The sequence below is a fragment of the Lepidochelys olivacea genome (genome assembly GCF_965140295.1).
Source record: "Lepidochelys olivacea isolate rLepOli2 genome assembly, chromosome: 10".
In the NCBI taxonomy this organism is placed as follows: domain Eukaryota; kingdom Metazoa; phylum Chordata; order Testudines; family Cheloniidae; genus Lepidochelys; species Lepidochelys olivacea.
Window position 1 is genome coordinate 17,402,920 of NC_140420.1, and position 26,918 is coordinate 17,429,837.

The 26,918-nt window shown below is 44.6% G+C and overlaps 1 protein-coding gene across 6 annotated transcripts in view; it reads left to right on the forward strand.

The window, feature by feature from the left end:
- Positions 1-26,918, forward strand: part of PDILT (protein disulfide isomerase like, testis expressed) — a gene marked incomplete at its 5' end in the record, with an annotated part of 102,247 nt that overhangs the window by 65,861 nt on the left and 9,468 nt on the right. For all 6 annotated transcript variants that reach the window (XM_084641571.1, XM_084641575.1, XM_084641573.1 and 3 more), the window contains 7 exons: positions 11,065-11,271; positions 14,462-14,595; positions 17,165-17,302; positions 17,922-18,032; positions 19,243-19,368; positions 22,183-22,380; positions 23,477-23,597. In XM_084641571.1, coding sequence (XP_084497697.1) covers positions 11,065-11,271; positions 14,462-14,595; positions 17,165-17,302; positions 17,922-18,032; positions 19,243-19,368; positions 22,183-22,380; positions 23,477-23,597 — 1,035 coding nt within the window. The remainder of the gene's footprint in view (positions 1-11,064; positions 11,272-14,461; positions 14,596-17,164; positions 17,303-17,921; positions 18,033-19,242; positions 19,369-22,182; positions 22,381-23,476; positions 23,598-26,918) is intronic.

The window sequence follows — 26,918 nt, forward strand, 5'->3', positions numbered from 1 at the left end:
CCAGAAATCTATCTCCTTTCTGTACTCTTCACTAGCTCATTCTCGGTAATAGGTTGTACTCTGCAGTAAGAACATGAGGAGAGGCAATACTGAGAGGATGCAGGGAGCAGAAATTCAAATTTCTTTTTCATTTTTGCAAAAGAGCGGCGTTAATCATAACTAGGGAATGCAGTTTGGAAATAATGCCATGGCACTCAAATTTACCCCCACCTTCTTTCCGGTATTTCAGGGGAGACCAGTGGACATGACATGGCTATCTTAGCCACATACCATGTGTACACTGTGTGCGTGATCTCAGGTGGCACCGACTGACCCCACCAGGACGGTCTGACTGCTATGTGTGCTCTGGTGTGTCAACCAACAGTAGCCAGCTGGAAATATTATTGTCCCTTTTAGCCTAAGTGGTTAGCCAATATTCAAGGCCTTTCTGGGTTGTTTCTGTTATGAGCAGAAATTGATGATACAAGTCTGGTATTTCCTTGGTGCAATCCTGTTTATTTACCAAGCATGTATACAAATTCCTCTTTCCCATGCACAGTAGGAACAACACGAGGCAATTTCCTTGTTCACAATTCCCAGCCTGCTGCGGCCAGCATTCTGCCCCAAAGAAGTACTCTCTCGGCTTCCTGTTCCTCTCATCGCCATGCTGCCAATGCTTCTCTGCCCCTCTCTTGGCTTTCCTAGCTGATTTCCTGATGTCCTTCTGCTTCTCCCTCTCACAGACACACATACTACTGCAATCCAACCCATTTCAGCTCCTGCATTTGCAATGGAAACTTCTCAGCACTCACAGGCGCAGCTTCTATTCCAGCCTTGTTATGCTGGTCCATGTTTGGGCAGTAGTTTCTATTGTTTCAGCTATCAGAAAACAAAGGAGCATTTATTTGCTCCCTCGTTCAGGCAGAGGGAAAGGGTTTGGTGTTGGCTTCAGTGAAGTCTGTGATTGCTCACAGCTCAAAGACACACTGGTTGGTGGCTACCAACACTCTCCAGTATAACAATATTCGTTTGAATTTCCATTAGGATGGAGGAAATGGAATACTTACTACAGGCAGGAGGAACCCCCTGCTTAGGGATGGTCTACATGGGAAAATTTTACCAGTTGTAGTTGTATAATTATACTGATATAGTTAAAATGGTGTAACTCCTTGTGTGGACAGTTTTATTCCAAAGAGAAATAAGGCCCTGGTACCCTGGAATAAGAGTGCCCATGTGGAGAGTTATTCTGGTATTATCACACTGGTTTAAATTCACACCTTTGCTTGTACTGACATAATCTTCCTGTGTGAAGAAGCCTATACAGTCTGCCATTGATGTGCCTCCTTGCTGTCCTCAGAGGAACCACCCCAAGGTGTCCATAAGTCTTCAGCCCACAGCTGCTCAGATCAGCGGCTGTAATATTTATATTCTGATGACATTTGGGGGGTGGGTTTGGCCATACTTTGGAAATATTCTGCAGTACAGTATATGTTTGTGGATTTGGGAAAATGAGAGAAATACAGTAACGAGGGGGGAAGGTTTACCGGAGTCAAGGCCATATGGACTTTGTAGAATGGCAGCAATTTTTGTATTATGAACATAGCCCCCTTCAGGTTTCATATACCTTGAAAATAAAAGATGGGCATGCCTTCAAGGGTGGCAGCAGCCCCACAAGGGTGGCAGCAGCCCCACTCATGCCTGTTTCCAGCCAGGATTATCAGTCATTTCAGCAGACTGCAGGATTCCCACAGGCTGCCCCTGGATCTTACCTGGTTTATATCCAAACCTTGTACTAGCTCAGTGCAAATCATTGTTTTTTATGACAAGGGAAGCTCTCTGAATACAAAACAGCAGCTCAGGCTCAAAATACCTGCCCAGCTTGTGTATGTTCTGGTGGTGGTTCCCTGTATTTACCAAGGGATTTAAACCTAGCACAGAAAAGGGCTGTAGCTGGTATTCTTAAAGCTTTGGAGAGTTAAATAATTATGAATGGTTTTGTCCTTTCCTGTAAAGCTCTAACCTGGAGAGGACAGTGACATTAGCATGGGGTCAGCAGCAATTTTAATATTACCTAGTTCGTATGCAGTGTTTTTCATCAGTAGATCTTCAAGTACTTTACAAAGGAGGTCAGGATAATTATCCCCACTTTGCAGACAGGGAAACTGAAACAGAGAGAGGTGAAAAGCTTGTTCAGGTTACCCAGCAGGCCAGTAGCCAAGCTGGGAATAGAACCCAAGAGTTCTGAGGCCCAGTCAGTGCTCCATCCACTAGGCCATACAGCCTCCCTTTTGGGTTTTCCTGAATATGTAACTTGCAGAGATAAACAGTTCTGCCAATGACAGATGTTGGCTGAGGGATTATATGTTAGACTTCTGGCACAGGTGTGTTATATCTGAATCTATATATAGGGTGACCAGATGTCCAGATTTTATAGGAACAGTCCTGATATTTGGTTTCTTTTCCTTATATAGGCTCCTATCCCCACCCCCTGCACCCCCATCCCGATTTTTCACACTTGCTATCAGGTCACCCTATCTATATAGTACTGTGTGCCAGGGCGGGCTATAGGCATGCGTGGAATTCACAGCATATTCTGGGGGAAACTGGTGCTTCAAGAGCCTGTCTCCATGGATACCCTAGCCTGGAGACACTGGCAGGCCGTGGAGAGGCAGGAGTCCTTTGGCTGGCCTAGAGGAGAACTATTCTTATATTAGGAAGTTGGTGGGGTACGTGAATAGCTGCTCTCTTGCCTCTAAGACAAGCCAGTTGGTAGGGTTGTTTCCATTGCATTCTGGCAGAGCTCCGGAAACAGTAGCTGCCCCACTTAGACTATATAGCAGGAGTGGGCAAACTTTTTGGGCCGAGGGCCACAACTGGTTGGGGAAATTGTGTGCAGGGATGGGGCAGGGGGTTGGGGTGCAGGAGGGAGTGCAGGGTGTGGGAGGGGGTGCAGTGTGCAGGAACGGGCTCAGGTCAAGGGATTGGGGCAGAGGAGGGGTGTGGGGTGATGAGGAGGCTCGGGGCAGGGGGTTGGGGTGCAGGAGGGGTGCGGCAGGGGGCTCAGGGCAGGGGGTTGGGGTGCAGGAGGGGTGCGAGGTGCAGGCAGGGGGCTCAGGGCAGGGGGTTGGGGTGCAGGAGGGATGCGAGGTGCAGGCAGGGGGCTTAGGGCAGGGGGTTGGGGTGCAGGAGGGGTGCGAGGTGCAGGCAGGGGGCTTAGGGCAGGGAGTTGGGGGGCAGGGTGCAGGAGGGGTTCGGGCTCTGGCCCGGTGCCGCTTACCTAAAGCGGCTCGAGGGTGGCAGCAGCGCACACCGGGGCCAGGGCAGGCTCCCTGCCTGCCTGCCCTGGCCCCACACTGCACCGCTCCAGGAAGTGGCCGGCACCACATACCTGCGCGGCCCCTGGAGGAGCGGGGGGCACAGGGCTCCGCGCGCTGCCCTTGCCATGCCTCCAGGTACCTCCTCCGAAGCTCCCATTGGCTGCAGTTCCCCATTCCCGGCCACTAGGAGCTGCGGGGGGCAGTGCCCCCCTCCCCAGGGGCCGCAGGGACATGGTGCCGGCCGCTTCTGAGAGTGGTGCAGGGCCTGTGGCACCATGGGGGGCAATCCCACGGGCCGGATCCAAAGCCCTGACGGGCCGGATCCAGCCCACAGGCCGTAGTTTGCCCACCCCTGCTATATAGGCTTCTTTACACAGGACGGTTATATCAGTCAAGCAAAGGTGTGAATTTAAACCAGTGTGATAATACCAGTATAATTCCCCACATGGACACTCTTATTCCAGGGTACCTGTTCAGTGGATAAACAGAAATTGTTTCCAAGTACTTTCAGTCTAGCACATTATAAGGGTTCTACATTCAGTTGGCAGGAAAGAAACGTAACAAGTTAATGGCATTCCTTAGGCTCTGGGAACAGATGAACAACAAATACAATGATTGCCATTAAAAAAAAGTCAACTAATACCGTACAGTTGCCAGATTATTTTTCCTTTGATTATTTATTTTTCCTACGATTTAGTCATAGAGGTCATGGCAGTCACGGATTCCGAGACTTTACCAGACCTCCATGACTTCTACGCTTCAGGAGGTGGAGGTGGGACCGTGCACCCCTGCCCTGCAACTGGTGCTGGCTAGAACCAGGACCCTGCAACCCTAGCCCCACGGCTTCTGCCAGGGGCTTCAGCTGAGGACATGCACCCCTGCCTGGTGGCTTCCACCAGGAGCTTCAGCCGGGGCTGTGAGCCCTAGCTCTATGGTGTCCTGGGCTTGGTGGGGGTTGCAGCCACAGCTATGCATCTCAGCCCTGCAGCTTCTGCCAGGGGCTGCAGCCAGAGCTGTGCGTCCTAGCCCTGCAGCATTCTGGGCTTGGCAGGAGCTGCAGCCTAGGCCGCACACCCCCCTTGCAGCTTCCCAGGACCACGCACCCTCTCCCCGTGGCTGTGGCTTGGTAGGGGCTGCAGTGGAGGCTGTACACCCTTGTCCTGCAGCTGTGGCCAGCTCCAGAGTGGGGGCTGTGTGTCCACCGTGGCTGCACCCCCGCTGCGGCTGCTGGAGCTGGGGCTGTGCCCCCTGCCATGGTGGGGAGCTCGGCCTGTCAGTTCCCCGCCTCCCCCATGGGACTCATTCCACCCCCTTACATATCCCTACCCGCCCCCGGTTAGTTTTAGTAAAGTCATGGACAGTTCACGGGCTCCATGAATTTTTGTTTATTGCCCATGATCTGTTTATGACTTTTACTAAAAATAACTGTGACAGAAACTTAGCCTTAACAATGACCTACGTGGTCATATTTTAATCATATAACATCACAGTTGTATTATCCCAATTTAGTACAGAAACTGACCCAAGAGATTATGGGCCACATTTTGCATCACTGGAGTCAGGGGGAGTTTTCCCATTGATCTCAATGTCAGTAGGATCAGGCTTTAAATGACTTGCTCAAGTTCACAAGAAAGTTTGCAGCAGAGACAGGATTAAAACAAAGCCCTTCTGACTTCCAGGCCCCCTCAAGAGTTTTCTACAGGGAAAATTATATGTCTGCGGAGAAACTGATTAAGCAGCCTACACACTGAAAGATGAAGCGTGGGCCTGCTGAGATTCTGGCACAGTCAGCTAGGAAATCAGTACTTAGCCTAACAGCAAGCAGGCTCACGGCTACTACAGTAATCACCAGGATCATCAATAAAGACTGCAGAATGAAACTAGAGGCAGATGACAATTAGGTAAAGATGGAGACAACTGCTGTGCTTCCATGTAGACTCATTTGAAGGATGCTGTAGGGCCATTAAATACACTATTTTTGTATTGGCTAATCTCATCCCTAATGATCACATTTCAATAGATCTTAGTCTAATAAGGTGCATTCTTTAAAAAAAATCAGTGGCTCATTCGTAATGTCTCTGTGTTTAAGAAGGCTGGCTTGATGAGCCTCAAGAGCTCTCGGTTCAACTCCCAATTCCATCGTAAGCTTTCTATGTGACTTTGGGCATGGTATTCTCTGTGCTTCAGAGCCCCATCTATAAAATGGGGACAATAGTATTTCTCCCTCTTACTGTTTGTCCATCTTATTTATTCAGGATATAAAGTCTTCAGGGCAGGGCCTATGTCTCACTAAGTGTTTGTACAGCACTTAGCACAATAGGGCCTTCATAACAGTTGGGCCCTTTAGGTGCTCCTGGAATACAAATCTATAAATCATAGGGGCAAGCAAAAATCCAACTTTTAAACAGTTTGATTCAAAATCAGTTTCCCTCTCAGTTAATCAGAGTTTACTTTCATGACATCTGCAGTGTCATAAGCATACTAGTTCTCCAGTTGAGTTTGCCCAGGAAAACAACATTTACAAGACTTGAATTGATAATGTAGAAAAGCAGGAATTAAATACTTATTTTTTTAACAAACAATAACCAAAAATGTTCAGGCCTTTTCTGTACATTGGAAAGAAGCAAAAACCAGGCAAAACACAACAAACAAACAACCGCCCCCCAAACCGCCATGTGTGTGTATGATTTGCTCTAAAGATGGAGATACTGCAGAAATCTCCATGTTCTTACCCTCACTCCTAAAGCGACAGAAGCTTTGGAAATCAGCTGAACCAGTAAGAAGAGTTCAGAGTAGCAGCCGTGTTAGTCTGTATTCGCAAAAAGAAAAGGAGTACTTGTGGCACCTTAGAGACTAACCAATTTATTTGAGCATAAGCTTTCGTGAGCTACAGCTCACTTCATCGGATGACCACTGTCCTTCTTTGCAGGCACTTTCCTCACACAAAGAAATGATTCATAACATTGCATAAGCATGTGAATAGTTCCCCTTGGTAAAAATAAACAATTTAAAAGTCACTCATTGCTGCTTGGTTTTTAGTGAAAGTCAGAAAGAATGAGATTAGCAACATGAAAAGAGAACAGCAGGACAATAAAGGGAATAGCAAGAGGAAAAGAGATTCTTTTAACAACTGTATCTTTATGTCCTATTGTTTCCTCTTCCTGTACCTGAACTAAGCAACCTGAATTGTCTTCAGCTTCAGATGCTGGATATTTTATTTCTGCTGTCTGCTGTGCCCATGCTCAATTTGTCACAATCCACTTGCACTAATAAGATTCAGGTCCATTTTAAAAAGATCATCAGAAGAACTCCTCACAAACCAGTGAGTGGAAATTTAGTGATGATTTAAGGAGACAAGTCAGTAAAAGTCAGTCCTTTAAAATCCCCAAATACTGATTTTTAAAATAAAGTATTGACATTTAGCTGAAGACCACCCTCTACCAAATAAAATCTAATTATTGGTCTGATGACATTTTAAAGATCATTCATTTTCTGACAGCTGTGTTTGATTCAATAAGTTGATAAGCAATAGAGATGGTATCTGTAGTGTAGTTACCAGTCTTGTCACCCCAAACAGAAGTTTTTCAATTGTGACCTTTGCCAACCCTGTCTTAAGCTCCATTCCAACAGACTGGCTGTCCAACTGCATCTACCCCTGTGTTCTGCACATGTCCTAATCCCATTGACTTTGGAATCCGTGTAGTTGTTCTAGCCTCAGGCTATGTCTACGCTACATCTTATGTCGGCAGAATTTATGTTGCTCAGGGGTGTAAGTAATCCACCCCGTGAGCGACATAGTTACACTGATATAAGCGCCGGTGTGCACAGCACTATGTCGGTGGGAGAGTATCAAAAATTTGGTTAAAAGTTAAATTTAAAAGCATTTTCTTCCTTAATTTAAGCATTAAAGCCTCAATTCAGCAAAGAACTTAAGCATGTGCTTTTCTTGAGGTCAGAGGGACTACTCGCATGCTTAATACTTATAACTGTATTGCTTTTCTGTTTCTTTTTCCAATAGTGCCCTATTAAGCTAGACCGATACATTCATACAGGAAATTCTAACAACCCAGTAAAAAAAAAACGAGGAGTACTTGTGGCACCTTAGAGACTAGCAAATTTATTTGGGCATAAGCTTTTGTGGGCTAAAACCCACTTCATTGGATACATGCAGTGGAAAATACAGTAGGAAGATATATGTACACAGAGAACATGAAACAATGGGTGTTGCCATACCAACTGTAAAGAGACTAATCAATTAAGGTGGGCTGTTATTAGCAGGAGAAAAAACTTTTGTAGTGATAATCAGGGTGGCCCATTTCAAACAGTTGACAAGAAGGTGTGAGTAACAGCAGGGGAAAATTAGCATGGGGAAATAGTTTTTACTTTGTGTAATGACCCATCCACTCCTAGTCTTTATTCAAGCCTAATTTAATGGTGTCCAACTGGCTCCATGTCTACCACAGTTTGTGTTACTAAAAATGCAGTAATTTTCTCTGTGCCTATTTTAAAGCATAACCTACCTGTGCGTGGCAAACATTGCCTCACAGGTTCTAAAGTTTTTTATACTTTGGATTTGCCATTTATGTACATGGTAGGTCAGATTTGCTATCAAATACTTTTCTTTACAGTAGTTTACAACTAGAATATAACAAATGTGCTTGGATTGGCACTCTACATACAAAGTTTAATCTGGAGGGCAAATACTTTACAACGTTTGTGTGCGTGTGGAGGGGGGGAAGATTGGTAGGACCATTTTTATAGTTAGCAAAGAGAGAGCAACTAAAGTTAGAATTTTCTTATAGATTTTATCCTCCTATAAAGCCAAAATTACTTTATTTGATGAAACTGTAACTTTACAGGTAATTAAATCACAGTTTGATCCACTGATGCTTTCAGCCTGATTTATTTTATGTAGAGAAGTCCCTTCCATCGAAAAAGTTCTGTGGCATTCACCACCATGGTATTCTAGGTCCCACTAACTTTTTTTTTCCTAACAAGAATTTCAGTTAGCATATTAGCACCTGGAGCAGCTGCTCTGATGCATGGGCTTGTAACAGCTTCTGAATCTCTGAGCTAAAAATAGTTTACATGAGAAACAAGCTAGTAGAATCTAACAGGTTAATGTTTTGAGAAAATAAAATTGTAAGTCAGCATTTTTAACAAAACCCATAAACCAGGGGAGGGCAAACTACGGCCTGCAGGCCAGATCAGGCCTGCCAGCTGTTTTAATCCGCCTTCCAATTCCCCGTGGGGAGCGGGGTCTGGGGCTTGCACCACTCCGGCACTCCAGCCAGGGAGCAGGGTCGGGTGCCGCTGCACACAGCTCGCGGAAGCAGCAGCATGGCCCCCTTCCAGCTCCTATGCATAGGGAAAGCCAGGGGGCTCTGCTCTGCATGCTGCCCCCACCCCAAGTGCTGCCCCCAGAGTTCCCATTGGCTGGGAACTGGAGCCAATGGGAGCTGCAGGGGTGGTGCCTGCAGACAGGGCAGCACGCAGAGCCACCTGGCCACGCTTCCATGTAGGAGCCAGAGAAAGGACATGCCGCTGCTTCTGGAGCCACTTGAGGTAAGTGCCACCTGGAGCCTGCACCCCTGACCCCCTTCCACACCCCAACCCCCAGCCCTGATTCCCCTCCCACCCTCCAAACCCCTCGATCCCAGCCCAGAGCACCCTCCTGCACCCCAAACCCCTCACCCCAACCCCACCCCAGAGCCCACACCCCCAGCCAGAGCCCTCACCCCCTCCAGCACCCCAAGCCCTAGCCCTGATCCCCTTCCCACCCTCCAAACCCCTCAGTCCCAGCCTGGGGCACCCTCCTATACCCCAAACTCCTCATCCCCAGCCCCACCCTAGAGCCCACACCCCCAGCCAGTGCCCTCACCCCCTCCGGCACCCCAACCCCCATTTTGTGAACATTCATGGCCCACCATACAATTTCTATTCCCAGATATGGCCCTCGGGCCAAAAAGTTTGCCCAACCTTGCCATAAACTCACTGGGTGAAAACCTGACCCTATTGAAGTCAATGGCAAAGTTTTAATTGATTTTGGTGGATGTCACCCAATATTTTCTGTTACAACTCAGAAGGAGCCAGCACTGTTGACCTGTCTGATTCTTACACTTCTAGGAGGTCTTATAAACTCACTTAGAAAACTATTGTTAAAAAGAAGAATGAAATCAGCACATGCACACCCCCAACAAAGCCAATTCCAGACTGACCCTGGGAGGAAGGTAGGTGGTATCACACTCATTTTACATTTGGGAGAACCAAGATACACAGAAATTAATGGCCTGATGCATCTCCCATTTGCACCAACAGAAATGCCAACTTACTTCGGTGAGACTTAAGCATATGTTTAAAGTTAAGCACATACTTTAATATTTTGCTGAATGACATGACTAAGGTAACACAGCATGTAAGTAGGATTAAAATCCAGGAGTACTAGTTTTGCCTTTCCTGAGCTCCATTAGATCACATAAAACCAAGTAACCAGACCCTCAGCTGATAAACTGCTTTGTTGCCATTGATTCCAAAGCTTTCCTATCTAAGTCCTTACTGCACTGAATCCACGTACAGCTCAAATAACTAATAATAAAAAGAGGCTGCTGGGTATTACTATTCATGATCCTGATTGCACTGGTTAGATGGAGGAATGATTTATGGTGGGGACTCAGAATGATGACGATGATGATGAATCATGCAGGGAAATGTAACTGATCACTGAGCTAGATTAAACGTTTTATCTGCCATTCATTTATGAGAGCTCTAATGAAAATGATCACTCACTTTTTGGTACTATTATATAAGGTAGTGTCTTGATTAGGAAAATTGTAGACACATATTTGTTTCCAGTACTATGGTAGTACAAAAGACGTTAGATTAAAAAAACAGTCGTGCCGTTGGACTTACAGTTTGTCTTATAAATAACCAAGACTATTTGGATTTTTTTCATCTGTCCCTGTTTGAAAGGTATATTGATAAAACTAAAATGTTTATGTCAGGGATTGAAAGGAAATCATATTTCAAGTTTTCACTCCCCTCTTTAGGTTAAATAGTAAAGCAAGCCAAATGAGGTGATAACATATCTCAGTTTTATCAGGAGAAAGTTAAACTAACTTGCTTTTAAAAGTGCTTTCCACAAGTTGCAAAACTGGAGAACTCTTAGCATTTATCCAATACATACCTTTGAGTTCAAAGCAACTAGATACAGGCAATTCATTTCTTGTCCCTTCTCCATAATAACACAACATACACCTGCAGAGTGCTGACTAGAACCTGCTTCCCACAGCTCCAACACACACAAAGTGTGTTATAAGAACCTGTGTTGGTGCGAGCTGATGGGTACTCAGCAGCTTTGAAAATCAGTTGACTTAAGTGACTTTATATGAATGAAATGACCCTACCCGTAGGCTCCCATTTTTAAAAATCTGGCCAGAATATTCAATCACAGCTGACTCCATTTTGTCGTCCCCCCCACATAATTAGCCCCCCATCATAGCTTTTAAATGACATTTCTTGCTACACATGCACAGGTACAAACAAAAAAATACATATAAACATGAAGAGATTGATCATTCGTAACGAACAAAATAGATCAAAAAGGTCCCTCCTGTTTTAGGCTCATTGGATGGGATAGGTTCCCGCTGACTTGTGTCTCATCAACAGCCCTGTTTATCCCTTTAAAATATTGCCCGACTTAATGGCTTTGAGTTTGAGACTTAACACTCATGACTACGTGATTGGTTTTCTCTTTGTTGATCCCTTTCAGACATTTCTTTATCTGGACCATCTCAGACTCTGGCTGAAGAATTTGCGAAAGCTGCAGGACAGCTTAAAAAAGAAGCTCCTGATATCAGATTTGGCAAAGTTGATGTCACAGAGCAAAAAGATATGAAAAAAGAATTTAACATTCAAGAGTTTCCTACTGTGAAATTCTTTGTGGATGGTGATAGGAAAAATCCTATAGATTGCAAAGGTAAACTGTTGTTTGGATTGATTGAAGTGCATAATATCCATTGTATTACAGATGGAAAAGACTTATTACATTATTGACCGGAAGGAATATCAGGCTTAGACAGAGAATGTATTAGATAGTAAAGGGATTCTGCCCCTGACATTATATGTATATTTAGCTAGATATGCAGAGATATCTGTGTGTAGTTGTGTGCATTTAATAAAGACAAACTAGGATTTGAACTTGCCTTCCAAAGTTAGGATTTAAATGCTCTTCTCTGACCAGCAATGCAGATAGCAGTCAAATTCTCTGCTGGCATAACTCCCTTGACTACAGTGAACTACCATGCATGCCCACTGACTACAATAAGCCTGAATACAATGGAGTTACACTGCACAGAATTTGGCCCAATTGCTTCTTCTTCTGTACCACCCACAGGATACCCAGTACAAATTCCATGCACAGTATGAGGACAGCATAAATAGCAGAGGTCTGCACTGTGGTTTGGAGAGGATTGTTTTAACAACAACCGTGTCTGTTTTGTGTGTGTGTGTGTGTGTGTATTGTTCTCTGATTCTATAACCTAAGAAGGAATTTTGAAGCTGGCAAATTACCCACCAGAGGGAGCTCACATAAGGCCTAGTAATGCAATGGAATCATTTTAAAGATTGCATGGAAAGTACATTAAGACATAGTAAACAGACGATAGCGTTTGGCCTGTGCATTCCCTAGTTCAGAATATGCACAATCCCTGGAAATCCAGACTTGATTAGAGCTTTTGCTTCATTAAAAATAGATACAAATAATATTCTCTCTTTCTGCCTACATCTCTTTCTAATTGTGCACACTGATTAAAATGTTTTCTTGAAGCTCAGAAGTAAGTAGCCTGGGCAGGGGCATAGTTTTTGGAGTCTGAAGAGAAGTAGAGGGGCCAAGATTTTTTAAAAACAGGAGCCTAAACTTTGGCTCCTAAACTCACTTTTAGGCACATGAATAAGTGGCCCAATTTTCAGAGCTGCTGAGCCCCCTCTCACTCTCAAAGACTTCAGTGGAGCTGCTGTGTTCTCAGTACTTATATTCCTTCTTGTGTATCAGAATTTTTTTACTGAGTTCCAGTCGTTATACCTGTGTAAACAGGAGGGCCTGCACAGGTGTCACTGAAGGCATGATTTGCCCACTGAACTTTTATTAGTGGTAATGATGCATGAGAATGAAAGAATCCAGCCTAGGTCTTTGGTCAAGTCTGTAGGGCTGACAAGAAACCACGGGTTAGCTTGCAAACTCATTTGATGGGTATGGTACTGAGAGACAGTGAACAAGGAGCTGATAATGCCAGAACAGAGCTGCCCTTTCAGCGTTACCTATAAATGAGCTGCAAAGAGTTAATATATTTAGACTCTTGTGAAAGTGGGCAGTAATGTAAAAATACCTGATAAAGAATTCACAAATTATCTACAGCACACAACGCCAATAATTACTAATTGGTTGACTGGCAAGTCATTTATTTACAACTATGAGCGAGTATAGTACTGAAAAATCAAAAAAGTGCTCTCACTGATAGGTTATAGCTGTTTGAATGTACTATAGCTATCCAATGAGTTATTTACCAGAGGAAATGTTAACCCTTAAATACAAACAAATGCCTTTGGGTTGGCACTGACAGACAAAGTTTAAAACAAGAAAGTTCACTGAAATATTTGGTGAAAGGAGGGATTTTTTTTAAATGGTCATCACGACAGCTGATAAACAGAGCCAAATCCAAGTCTTAATTAAATCAATGAGCTATTTACTTCAGTGAGACCAGGATTTGGCCCAAATATACTAAGTACAAGGCCATTTCGGGCAAACCAAGACAATGATTAATCCGATGACAGATTTGCTGAGGTTTGTATGGCTGACTTAACAACAGATTAGCTGTAAGAGCTTGGATCTGCATGTAGACGAGTGTTCGAATGCCATGCAGCCACTAGGTACTGTTCTGCCACTTTTTCATTTCAGGCCTGTGTTCTTCAGGACAAAGTTAAGCCTGCCATGCTTTTAAAAAATATTTTTTGGAATCAGATGCAGTGAGTGATGCAGGAAAATGTCTTTGTGGCAATCAACTGAATAGGCCTGCCTCGAATATTAATCTTGTTAAATTAACAAGACGCACAGTTTCAGGGTCTGAATGTTTGATCAGCTGTTTGTAATATGTAGGATGACTACACTATAGCACAGTACATACAGGCTGACATGATATCAGTGCTCTTTTACATATATGATTCTAATTCACTCCTTGCTGGACCCCTCTGCGCCTCTTCTTAAATAAGGTTATACTGAAAAAGATAAAGGGGCATTGTTTTCGGCTGGGATCTTCAGCTCCCTAATTTCCTTTGAGCCTTTAGCAGTCATGTTTCTAAACTTTTTTTTGCAAACATGAGGGATAAAAACTTTCTTTTTAAATGAAAGCTGAGATTCTTGACCAAAGGAGCTGGGGATTTAAGGGGAAAAAATAATCAAATATCATAATATTTGTGACAAAATTGTGAGAGCTGGCAACACGTAGTTCTGTAGCTAAAAGCTGGGAGCACCCAGAATTAAAGGACTTGACCATTTGGATCTTAATTCTTACCTGTAAACCAAAAAAGCTGAGCTCTAATACTGAAGAAGCATTTTATTATGCCTCAGCACCTATTACATCTCTTCTGCTGTGCAAGAGGTACAAATCTAACACCTACTTTAACTCAATAGATAGTTCAATAAACTGTGGAATTGGTTTGAAGTGTTGTCGGATTACACCACAGGTTGATATGTCTGTATAGCTCATGGGTGCCTTGCAGTCACATACCTGCCACATGAATCTTTGTGCTCTGTGCTTTCCGACTTGTTTGAGAGCCCTGGCCTCAAAACACCCATAAAATCTGTGATTGAACAGTTAATTGGCAACATGCCCAATTGTTGTTTGTAGAGAACCCAGAAAGTACAATGACGACTCACAAACATTGCACTGTGATACCCTGAACCTGTTCAGGGGATTGGAATCTGGATTTGAATTTCAGTGCTTAAGTCCACCTTTAATTATCCAATAGCTGAGGGTTCAGGGGTGCATGGAGTTCAAATGAACTTAGACTCAACAACCTTGTGCACTTCTTGTCATCTTGGTTGTTCAGAAAACTGATGCCTTTTTGTAATTCTCTTTGACAGTCCTTTTAATTCTTTCCTTGTTCCAAAGGAGTCAGAGAGGCCTCTGCATTTATTACCTGGCTGAGAAGACGAATAGGACCCAGCACTGTAGTTATCAACAGCACTGACCAAGCTGAAGCTATCATCAACTGTGAAGATTTGGCAGTAATTGGCTTTTTTAAGGTAATTCAATGGAAAGTCAAAGGCCATTTTGCCTGTGACCTGGACTCACATTTTTTGCCATTGTCACCAAGGACCATATTTCCAAAGATGCCTAAAGTTGGCCTCAGAAACTGGGCCTACTGTTTTGCTAGGGTTTTTGTTTGTTTGTTTTTTGCCATGCACTTATTCCTGTATACATTTTTACACTTGCAAATACTTGGGTCAGGGCCAGGCTGTAGCTGTAAAGCCTCACTCCCATGGTATTTTCTCTGTATGTATATGCATAGAGGTCTTCAGTCTCAGTAGGAGTGCCTGACGGTAATCCAGGAGCTGTGCTGGTACAGCCCATGCCAAAGTAACTCTTGCTATGTCCTGGGAGAGTGCTCCCTGCTGAACATCCCAGCACTACTGGCTGATGTAGAACAGGGCAATAGACTTGCCATCATTCCACCCCCTTCTCTTTCCCCTTTGGAGAGGCTTATAGCATTGTTGGTGCTACCCATGAACAGGCCTGGTGCTCCTCTTGGGCCAGGCTTGTGACTGCACCAGGGGCTCAAGCAGGGCTAGGCACATTCTAATCTCAGGTAGAGAACCAGCCGTCTAATTAACTGATTTTCATGCAAAGATCTGAGTTCTTGCACTTGTAAAACCATAGACATGAACAATTATGAGCCCAATTTTTGAGGCATTAGTGAAAAATTGACTCTTATCATTTAGTTTTGCTGAAAACCAGCAAATATAATCTATTGCACTGGGATACATTTTCGGTTGAACAACTTCATTTAAAGGAAGGGAATGTCTCAGTGTGCTTGGAATCAGATTACTGTAAAGTTCTCACAAACTGCAGATTTTAGCTGCTGACCGCTGGAAAATCTGCTACCGTGATTTCCTAGTTCAGAATTAATAAAATATTATACCGCACATGGGCCAAATACTGCACTCTTTACTCAGGCAAACTGCCACTGGTTTCAAGGACTGAAGAAAGACTGAAGGACTTAGGGATAAAAAATATTAAGCACCATGCACCATTACAAAGTAAATCTTCAGCGTGACACTGTAAAAGTTGCGGTGGTATGCAATGTAAAGTCAGTAGAACAGTACTGAATTTTCTTACTTTTTCATGGTTCCCTCTGTACCTTTAATATAATTAAATCTGTATTCATATTTCTTCTAACTAAGCTGGTATTTATTCTTCTGTCTGTCCAGGTATTTTGAACTCACCTATCACCATGGTGTCTGAGCACATTCTTAATCTTATCAAGCCTAAAATGCTATTACTATAATGTGCTCTAATGTATACTCCAACTTTTATTTATGGGGCAACTTGTTGGGGCAAGAGAAATATGTTGCTGCCATAGGGGGAGAGGCAGGGTATTCACTGAAAGCAATGGGCCAGAAGTGAAAATGCTCACCCTAACTAGAGTTTTGCTCCACAAGCAGCCCCTCTGAAATCATTCATGAACTAAGGTGCAACTCACAAAAGGACTCACAATTCAGCCCAGTGTAATAGTGTTACTGGACTGAGCTGATATATAGGGCCTGCAGACTTCTTTGATTGGAATTTGTGAATCCATTTGGAGAATGAAATGGCTATAGATTATCATCAGCATGCAGTAGGGCATGTCAGAAATACAGCAGGTGGAAGCCAATAGAATAAAGCACTGCCAAAAGAAATAAAGAGCCGGATTTGGCCTTCTATTAGTCACAGATCGCTCACCGAATGCAACTGCCAGAATGTGTCGGAAGGTCTCAGAATATAAATTACTATTCATTTAGCATGAGATAATTGTCTAATTAAATGGAAGCTGCAGGAACTGTTGCCTTTCATCATTGTTATTTACTATTAATTGGGGGCTGACAGCATGCTGACTATCCTACAGACTTAGGAGACAAGGTTTCTGCCTTGAAAAGCCTCCTATCTAAGCATCAGACATAGGCAAAACAATTCAGACACGTCAATAGGTAGGTCCTCAATCAAGTAGAGACCTTCCTTTCTGATCTCTGGCACAGAAGGGATTCTCTTTGTGAGACTCTCACTGTTCCTGTGTGGAAGGGGTGAAGAAGTGGTGTCTGGGGCTGCCATGACACCTTTCCCACTTGGACAGTCCCTCCCAAGGCCAGGACTTGCCTGGAGCAATGGTGGACCAGAGGAATAGGCAGGTCCATGTTGAATGGGGCAGGATAGGAGTTGAGATCAGAGAATTAGGGAGATCAGGGGGGAGGGATAGCTCAGTGGGGGGAGGGATAGCTCAGTGGTTTGAGCATTGGCCTGCTAAACCCAGGGTTGTGAGTTCAATCTTGAGGGGGCCATTTAGGGATCTGGGGCAAAAATTGGGGATTGGTCCTGCTTTGAGCAGGGGGTTGGACTACATGACCTCCTGAGGTCCCTTCCAACTCTGATATTCTGTGTGATTCTGTGTGAATGCCACATCAGCCCAGCAGACACTATCTGGAAAAGGTCATGCAGCCAGCCCTGCTAGTGTGGGTGTTTACTCCCTTCCGTGCACCTCAGAGGTCTGCTCCTAACTCCCATCCATGCCAGCACTGTACAGGATGCCGGTGATTATAAATCACGGCTTTTGTTCTACAGGAACGTCACGGCGGAGCAGTGGAAGTTTTCTATGAGACTGCCAGAGACGTGCCAGAGCTGCCTTTCGGGGTGACAGTCAGCGAGGAGGTTTTTGTGAGCTATGGCATCCGAGAGAACACCATTGCTGTGTTCAAGAAGGTGGGAATGGGTGCACGATGGAAACCTGGTGCCTGCATTCTGGCTTCTGGAGCCATATTTAGCCACCTAAAGAGAAGTGGCTCAATTTTCAAATTCACTGAGCACTGACAACTTCTGCCGGACTGATGGACTGTTGTGGATGCTCAGTGCTTCTGTAGCACATCACTTTTGGCAAGGGATCTTTTTCCTTTTCCCCAAATTGCACTTGGAAGAAGCGTTCTACAAACAAAATGACAACTACAAAACTATACAGAAATAACATTGACAATTAGGCTACAAAACAAACCAGACCAAGAAATTGTCAAAGCGAAGGTTCGCTTGCTATTTCATGAGGCTTAGGCACTGAAAGGGTCTTGTATTATAATGTAGAGTGCATACACAGTGTCTTAGGATTATTGGCATGGAGTAAATTAAAAATGTCAGCTTTATCTTGACACTTAGCTGCAACCATGTTACTAACCTCGCGGTGCCATTTATTATAGAAGAGTTATGAAATGTTAGTTGCTACTGACAAGAAAAAGTAAATTTGAAAACAACATGTTTAATTAATGACAGCATGCTTGCTACAGTCGAGGATAAAGATGGCTGCTCTAAAAACTTTGCTTTATTATTACTCAAGGGAAAACCTGTACATAATGAAGTGTCTGAAGATGGCAAGCAGAACAAAGTGGATCTTACCAGATTAATTAAAACTTTTACCATGGATTTGGTCACCGAGTATAATCTTGAGGTATGTTCACTTTATGGAATTAAATAGAGCTAAAGCAGAGGGAATTCCTGTGAAAAATCATCATCTCTTTAATACGTTGCTCTTAGGCTATTGGAATTCCAGGACCAGCATGGGGCTATGTTGAGCTGGTCAAAGAAGCTCGTCAGAATTTAGAGTGGGAATCCAGTTTACTTAGCTGTTCTGTTTACCATACATGTTTCCAGTACACTATATGGTTCCACTCCAAGTGACTTCTATGTTAGATTAATAAAAGCAGCAAAGGAAGAACAAATGTAAAATCTCGTTGAGAGAACCCTGTGTGTGTCACACCTAACAGCTGATCTCAAACTGGCTTGCAGCACTGACCGCTCCAGCAGATGCACAGAGGGACTCATGCAGAAAACTGTCATAACGGTTATACAGCCTCCTACACCAGAACAGCACGTGTTTTATAGAGCTATAATCCCACTGTAAGACATTTTCCTCCAGTTTTGAGAGCACAGTAAAAATATCCCTCAATATTCCCCTATTGACCTCTTTTCTGGAGAACTCAGACTATGAAACTCCATCATGGTGCAGTTCTATCGTCTGTTAAACCACACAGGAAAATCTTATATGAAATTGCAGCCTCGTTCAACAAAGCGGATCTATTCTGAATTGATGGCCAATCTTTTATTCATTCCTGCTGACCATCACTACTGACCAGACAAACACATCTACTAGCTCTGAGGACTCACCCTACCAGTTTTGTAAATAGCTGAAAACAGGATCAGACAGTTGTAAAGATCAATATCATATTTCAAATCTCAGGCTAAGAATGGCTATGCAGCTGCCAAGTGTTTGGTTGCTTTTCAGTGAGCTGATCCTAATAGTCTTTATCGACGACACTATATTTTACTTAGAGAATTACAGCTAGCATTAATTCTGTGCCTGGTGTTATACAGGAGGTCATACTAGAGGACCATAATGGTCCATTCTGGTCTTAATCTATGAATAATGCTGAGGTTTTCCTTGAGCAGGAAACCCACTTAGCAGCTGCTGATCTTCTCTCACTTTATGTTCTTTAAAACAATGCAAAATCCCAGGGTTATGGAAATGATGGGGAACTATATGAGTCTTGCAAAGTAAAATATGCAAACCCAGTTAACTGAATGGCATTGATACTTTGAGCATGTGATTCACTGTTCTGCTTCCAGAGAGTGGAGCAGATGTTGAGCCTTTTGTTTTGCAGACATCTGTGAAGATTTTTGATGTCCCTGTTGAAACTCACATCCTGCTGTTCACCCCTAAGAACTCAGAGACATTCAACAAGACTTATGAAGATTATGAGTCTGCTGCTGTGGAATTTAGAGGAAAGGTTTGTGATGCATTTTACTTTAGAGTCCTGCTTTGCAAATGTCAGATGTCAAAGATCAGTTGAAAAACACCCTCCAATGTTACTGATTGGAATATATTGCTGTCAGTTTGCCTGCTATCAAACCGCTTCCAATAGTTCTCAGAACCATTTTTCTGGCATAGGTCCTTAAGCAAAATGGTCTGGGGAAATAAAATTAGAAGTAAACCCAAAGGGAAAGTGATGCTTTAAAAATATGATTCTAACTGTGTTATGCACAACAAACCTATTTCTGACCATTCCTATCAAGCCTATTTCTGATCTTACATATGCCCCTTACTAAGCCCTGGTCTACATTAGGACTTTAGGTCGAATTTAGCAGCGTTAAATCGATGTAAACCTGCACCTGTCCACATGATGAAGCCCTTTATTTCGACTTAAAGGACTCTTAAAATCGATTTCCTTACTCCACCCCTGACAAGTGGATTAGCACTTAAATCGGCCTTGCTGGGTCGAATTTGGGGTACTGTGGACACAATTCGACGGTATTGGCCTCCGGGAGCTATCCCAGAGTGCTCCATTGTGACTGCTCTGGACAGCACTCTCAACTCAGATGCACGATTGTCTGCCTTTGCTCTGACACAGGGAGGGGCGACTGACGACATGGCTTACAGGGTTGGCTTACAGGGAGTTAAAATCAACAAAGGGGGTGGCTTTACATCAAGGAGTATTTCAGGCAGGACTTCACGGAGGGTTCCAATAAGAAATGGTGCACCTAAGTTATTGTTCTTATTGGAACAAGCAGGTTTGTCTGGCCTCTGATTGATACATGGCTAGATTTACCTCGCTGCACCTTCTCTGTGAGTGACTGCAGTGTGACCTAGAGGAATGAGTCCCCTAGACGGGGGGCGGGTGTGGGAGGTTGCAAATGAGTACAAAACAAATCTGGTCTATTTCTTTTTTTGATACACTCCATCTATCTTTTACATCTTTGGCTGGCAGCAGACGGTGCAGAAGGACTGCATGCCATCCACATCTCATGGCTGCTCGGCAGAAGATGGTACAAGAGGACTGCTACCAACCCATATCGCCTGCCTGCTCACCATAAGATGGTTCAATAGGACTGACTGCAGGACTAAAGAGAATGACCTGATCAAGTCACTCCAAATTTAGTCCCTGCGCCCATGTCTGCCCAGGCGCTCCTGATTGACCTCACAGAGGCGACCAGGAGCACCTCGGACATGATGATGACGGCTACCAGTCCTACTGTACCGTCTGCTGCCATAAGGCAATGGGTTGCTGCTGCTGTGTAGCAATGCAGTACCACGTCTGCCAGCACTCAGGAGACATACGGTGACGGTGAGCTGAGCGGGCTCCATGCTTGCCATGGTATGGCGTCTGCACAGGTAACCCAGGAAAAAAAGGCGCAAAACGATTGTCTACCCTTTCTTTCACGGAGGGAGGGAGGGAAGGGGGGCCTGACGACATGTACCCAGAACCATGTACCACGACAATGTTTTAGCCCCATCAGGCATTGGGATCTCAACCCAGAATTCCAATGGGCAGTGGAGACTGCGGGAACTGTGGGATAGCTACCCACAGTGCAACACTCTGGAAGCCGACGCTTGCCTCGGTACTGTGGAAGCACTCCGCCGAGTTAATGCACTTAGAGCATTTTCTGTGGGGGGACACACACTCGAATATATAAAACCGATTTCTAAAAAACCGACTTCTATAAATTCGACTTAATTTCGTAGTGTAGACATACCCTAAGAGGAACTTCCAGCCATGAAACATTTAGCAGTGCTTGTGTAGGCTCAACTTCTAGTCTATTATGTCATCTGGAAATGCCATTCTGGGAATTTCAACAAGTTGCTGTTGGCCACAGTTGAAACCAGCAGTTCTACCTTACCTGGTTTTGCAAAGAATCTGTAGGACACTGTTTCATGCAGCAAAGTGTGTGTGTGGGTAGCAAAGGAGAGGGAATAAGTAAAAAACAGCACTTTCTAGTAGTCTCCACTGTCAGTTATTCAATTTTGCTGCTATTGCTCCAAACACACTAAGTGCTACAGAATGAGAATTCATCCGGTAGTAAAACCACCAACAATCATTTTACTTTACTATTGGTAAAGACACCTGGATTATAAATATTTCAGATTTTTGTACTATTAAGTTTTGTCATGTAATGCAGGGCTATGAGAACTTACCAGGGCAAGGAGCATAGCTTTGATTGTGTGGGAGAGAGCAATATAATTTACCAGACTGAGAAATAAATCTAAATATTAGTGTCCTGCAGCTCTGTGTAGTTTAGCAGTATCAAGTAGGTTCACTAAAAGCCGAAACATACTTGGTTTAGAACGTTGTTACTATCTCAGAGCTGGGGCACAGAAAAGTTTACAAAACTGCTGGGTGAATCACACTCAGTATATGGTTTTTCAGAGTTCCAGTGGCAGATAGGCCTGGATCCTAACAATGCCAAGTTTTGGGAGGTTCATTTCTGGATCTAAACTTCAAATCTGGCCTGTATTCCGATGGATTAAGCCAAAGCCCTTGGACTGAATTCCCAAACATAGGGTGAAATTTCATATCCAAACTCATCTTCAGATTCAGTAGCTTTTAACTGAGTTTCATGTCCAGACTCTAATTTCTTTTAACCTGAAATTCAAAGTGAAAGATGGAGCTGGTTGATGCAGGTCCTTGTGGACGAATCCAAAAGATGTTGATTTGTGTGAACAACTGCACAGCTATTTCTAAGGTAATAGACCTTCTGCTTTTAGGGTATAATGCAATGCTATGCAGCTGGATATCCATCCAGCATGCTGCTGTTTTCCTTTCCAGATAATGTTCATCTTGGTGGACACGAATGAAACCAGAAATGGGCGCGTTTTTGAGTATTTTCGCATCACTGAGGTCGACGTCCCTGCGGTGCGAATCTTAAACCTGACAAGTGACGCAAAGTACAAAATGCCTGCAGATGAGGTGACCGTGGAGAATCTAAGGAGCTTCTGTCACAGCTACCTAGATGGGAAAGCAAAGGTATGCCTCTCTGAAGAGACAGAATCAGACGTCCATTTGACGCCAGTTGAAGATTCTAGTACATTTGCAAAAATAAAGTGAAAATGTCATTTAAATTCATAATCTACCACCTGTACTAGCCTGGTTCTGATTTTACAAGCTTGTTCTTGTTGCTGTCATGTGCTCCATTTTCAGCGCATACTGGTCTATTCCCTTATTTTGGATAACTGAGACGGACCACAGGATTTTGCCAATGACTCTCTGTGTGAATTTAGGCAAGTCGCTTATGGCCTGAATTTTAAAGGTGATGAAAACCTCTAAATTTCATTAATTTCAACTGGCATTTAGGGTGAACAACTCTGAAAATAAGGCCATGAAACCTCTCTGAGCTTTATTTTCCCCATCTGTATAGTAGGGATAATAATATTTGCCTGCACCATTGGCGTGATATGAGGCTTCATTAATACTTGAGAGCTTTGAGATTGCATGAAGATGCTACAGAAGATCCTGATAGTTTCTATAAAAGTGCAATGAATTATACGATCTTGCAATTGTCGTGAGTGAACGTGGGTTTCCTTATTTTTGTGACTCCTTATAATCCTTTTCACTACAATTATTTCCTGCTGGATCACTCCCTATTCGTATTAGAATATCTTGTTATCACAATGAGGTATCAGAACATTCATGCCACATACGTTCCAAGACAGATACACTGTAAATTGTATTGCGTTTTCAATGTTCTGAAGCTTGATTTACCTTCATATTTAACAGCTTCCATCAAGAGGAAGGAAGGAACCATGTGGAGGGGATGGAGAAATCTAGGCAGTGGCATTCACCCCTGTTATACAGCCACTTCACTCCTCTTCCACAATAAACAAGCTCTATAGTTCTCTAGCTTTTGACTGTTATTCAGCCAGGTTTTGTAGGACAACTGGATCGTGTAGGTTCAAGTAACCTATTTATGGTTTGACGTGACTCACAATATTTTAAAAAGCTAGGTATAGTAAGTAAGGGCATTGGGTTAGTATTGTCCAGTTGGACTCACTTTAACCTGAACCAGAATATGGCTTCCTGATATCCCCTTCACTTTCATATTCCTGTTTCTCTTTCTGATTAGCCACATGTACCTAGTGAAGAAATTCCAGAGGACTGGGACAAGAATCCTGTTAAGATGCTTGTTGGAAAGAACTTCAACAGGGTCGCCTTTAATAAGACCAAGAATGTGTTTGTAATGTTCTGTGAGTATCATTCTAGATTGTTTTAACATGATCACTTTGATGTGAAAATGCAAATGCATTTGTTCTGTATCAAACAAAGCACTATACATTACATAATTAATATACTGTTGCTGTCTGCTCAAAGCATTATAGGAAGATTTGTGCCATATCATAAGGAAACAGTGTGGTTCATGTACTGACTTAAGATTGCTCTGTATAGGAATCCCTAAAGCGAGTGGTGAGCTGGAGCCGGTTCGCACCGGTTCGCTAGAACCGGTTGTTAAATTTAGAAGCCCTTTTAGAATCGGTTGTCCCGTGAGGACATAATCTACCCCACCCCCACCCCCGTGAGGGACAACTGGTTCTAAAAGGGCTTCTAAATTTAACAACCAGCCAAAAGTGGCGCCTTAGGCACTGACTCCGTGGGTGCTCTGGGGCTGGAGCACCCAGGGGGAAAATTTGATGGGTGCAGAGCACCTACCGGCAGCTTCACGCCCAGCCCCACCACACCCCGTGCTTGGCCCCAGCTCACCTCACCTCCGCTCCGCCTCTGCCTCCTCCCCTGAACGCACTGCCCTGCTCTGCTTCTCTGCCCCCCACCCCTGGCTTCCCGACAATCAGCTGTTCGCGCGGGAAGCCTGGGAGGGCTGAGAAGCAGGCGGCAGCTTCGCGCTCAGGCCCAGGGAGGTGGAGGCGGAGTGGAGGTGAGCTCGGGTGGGGGGGGGCAAGGAGGGCCACCTGCGCCGCATCAGGTAACCCAGGGGGCACGCAGGGGAACCGCTCCCCGCCCTAGCTCACCTCTGTCTCCCTGGGCCTGAGTGCGAAGCCGCCACTCGCTTCTCAGCCCTCCCAGGCTGCCCACGCGAACAGCTGATTCGCAGGAAGCCAAGGGAGGGGGCGGAACATTCAGGGGAGGGGGAGGCGGCGGAGCGGAGGTGAGGTGAGCTGGGGCTGGGCGCGGGGCGGGGAGCTGTGCGTGGGTGCTCTGCACCCACCAAATTTTCCCCGTGGGGGCTCTGGCCCCGGAGCACCCACGGAGTTGGCACCTAAGACACTTCTGATGTGATCAGTGGGGGCAGCAGCCGCTCCCCCTGCTCCCCCCCAGCTATGCTATCCCGCCTCTAGGAACCAGAGGGACCTGCTGGATGCTTCCTGGGAGCTGCCCCAGGTAAGCACCGCTGGGTCTGCCCACCTCGCCCCCCTGCAGGTCCCTCTAGCTCTTACGGGCGGGGTGGGCACCCACTACGGTGGCCCATGAGACCCTCCTGCCCAGTTCTGGGGGCAGTGAGGGAACAGGGGAGGGGGGTGGATGGGGGCAGGGGTCCAGGCAGGGGCGTCAAGGAACGCGGGGGGTTGGATGGGGCAGGAGTTCCCAGGGTGCGGAGGTGGGCCATGACCCCCTCGTGGGGTGAGGAGGGAACTGGTTGTTAAGATTTTGGCAGCTCATCACTGCCTAAAGCCAATACTTTCCAAGGCGGTGTGAAATCTTGATGATGAAAGACAAAGCTATCTTGGCATTTCATTGCACAATGTAACATTCAAATGTGCCATAGTATAGGAACTAGACTGTGTCCCATAGACACATCCCATGGCAAGTGGAGGACATCTTACTGTGATGTTCTAGGGGTGCCCCAGAAAAGGAGCCACAATTCCTTTGCTGCTCCCCTTACCTCTGAGAGGAAGTCATTTCCTGCTGACCTAAATGGCAGGAGATCACTCTCCCTTCCACAACCAGCAGAGCAGCTCTGCCTATTTCCCACCTCCCCATCCCCCTGCTCCAGGGTGGAAATAGCAGGTGCAGAGTCACTCTGTGCACCCAGATCCACAATCCAAGTAACCCATGAGCTCTTACTCCCCCTTGTGCCTCTGCACGGGTGCATAACCCAAAACCAAACCTAGCCCTATAATGCCAATGTTAGGCTTTCCTAAAATGTAGGCAAGTTTCCAAGCTTGCTGGTATTCTGATGAACACCATGGGAACAAGGTGGGCCTCAGGGAAACAAATACCACAGAAAATGCCAGGTAACAATGAACATGAAGAAAGATGTGCATGTACTCAGGTTATCACCACACTTTTGAGGTACAGTTTGTAAGAAGGATGGTGGAGAAACCTGCATTGTTGCAGCCTCGTTTTCCTTTCAGTTGCCTCCACATGAAACAAGATACCCAATCCAGTCCCCTAACAGGCTTGCTCCTGCTGCTGACCCTCTCTGAACCTTGGACCTTTTGACCTAATCTGAGCCATAGAACTATTTTTCACAATTATTTTTCCAAGGTGACAGGGAGGGGAAGGGCAGTAATTGGACTTCTAAGCGATCAAATCATCTCCCACAGAAAAATTCCCCTGGACATACTAATAACTGAATCTTGATAATAATCTTCTTACACGGTTAGGATCCCAAAGCTGGCTGCAAACTATCTGTAGGGTCCCCTTCATCCGTTGCTGAATTACAGCAGCACCAGAGAGGAAGGTGGAAAGTGTTTAAGGGCCCAAGACTGCACCACTCAGGTTTAGGAAAGAAAAGTGATGAATACCTTTCTGGGTTGAAAATGCATGGGAATTTAGGGGGGCAGAACTGCATGAGCGAATTGGAACTTGACCAGGACAACCATATCTGCACAAAATGTTCAGGACCCCAGTTTTACATTTCAATTGAGATATGTTTGCTTATTTTATTAAAGAAACCACATGCAAGGAACTACAGTTCCAACACTACTGAAGTTCCAACACTCTACCAGAGACTAGTCCTATCCTGGAACTGCATAATCCATCACCTCTGATGCACTGGCTTTCCTTATCATTTTTGTGTGTACTTGACATTTTGCTGTTTCAAGAGATACTTTGTAACAAGGACTGCATTGTTGAACTGATGAAAGATTTATTTGGGTTGACGGTCTTGGTCAACCATGGAATCCTCTCTAGTGAAGTCATGTGATGATTTGCTAGGACTTTGTGTGTTTATTTTTATGATGAAGGATTTAATTCTATACTATTATGATCAGCAGTTTTGCTATATGCAAATGTATTCAAGAGATGTTTGGCAATTGCTGTTAGTGTAGCGCATGAAATGAGGGAGAGGTGAATGGTTTTCAAATAAAAATAGAGATAAGCCAAAAAATGGAGCCTTGAATCCAAACCCCTGTGAGTTTCATGGTTTCACAGTCAACACTTGGAACTAGATAATTTAGATTCTGTTTTGGATCTGAAGCTGAAAGGGCCCTTCAGATTCCATTTCTAACGCAAGCAAAGTCAACCCTTGCTGATGACAGGTTTCAGAGTAGCAGTCGTGTTAGTCTGTATCCGCAAAAGTGAGCTGTAGCTCACGAAAGCTTATGCTCAAA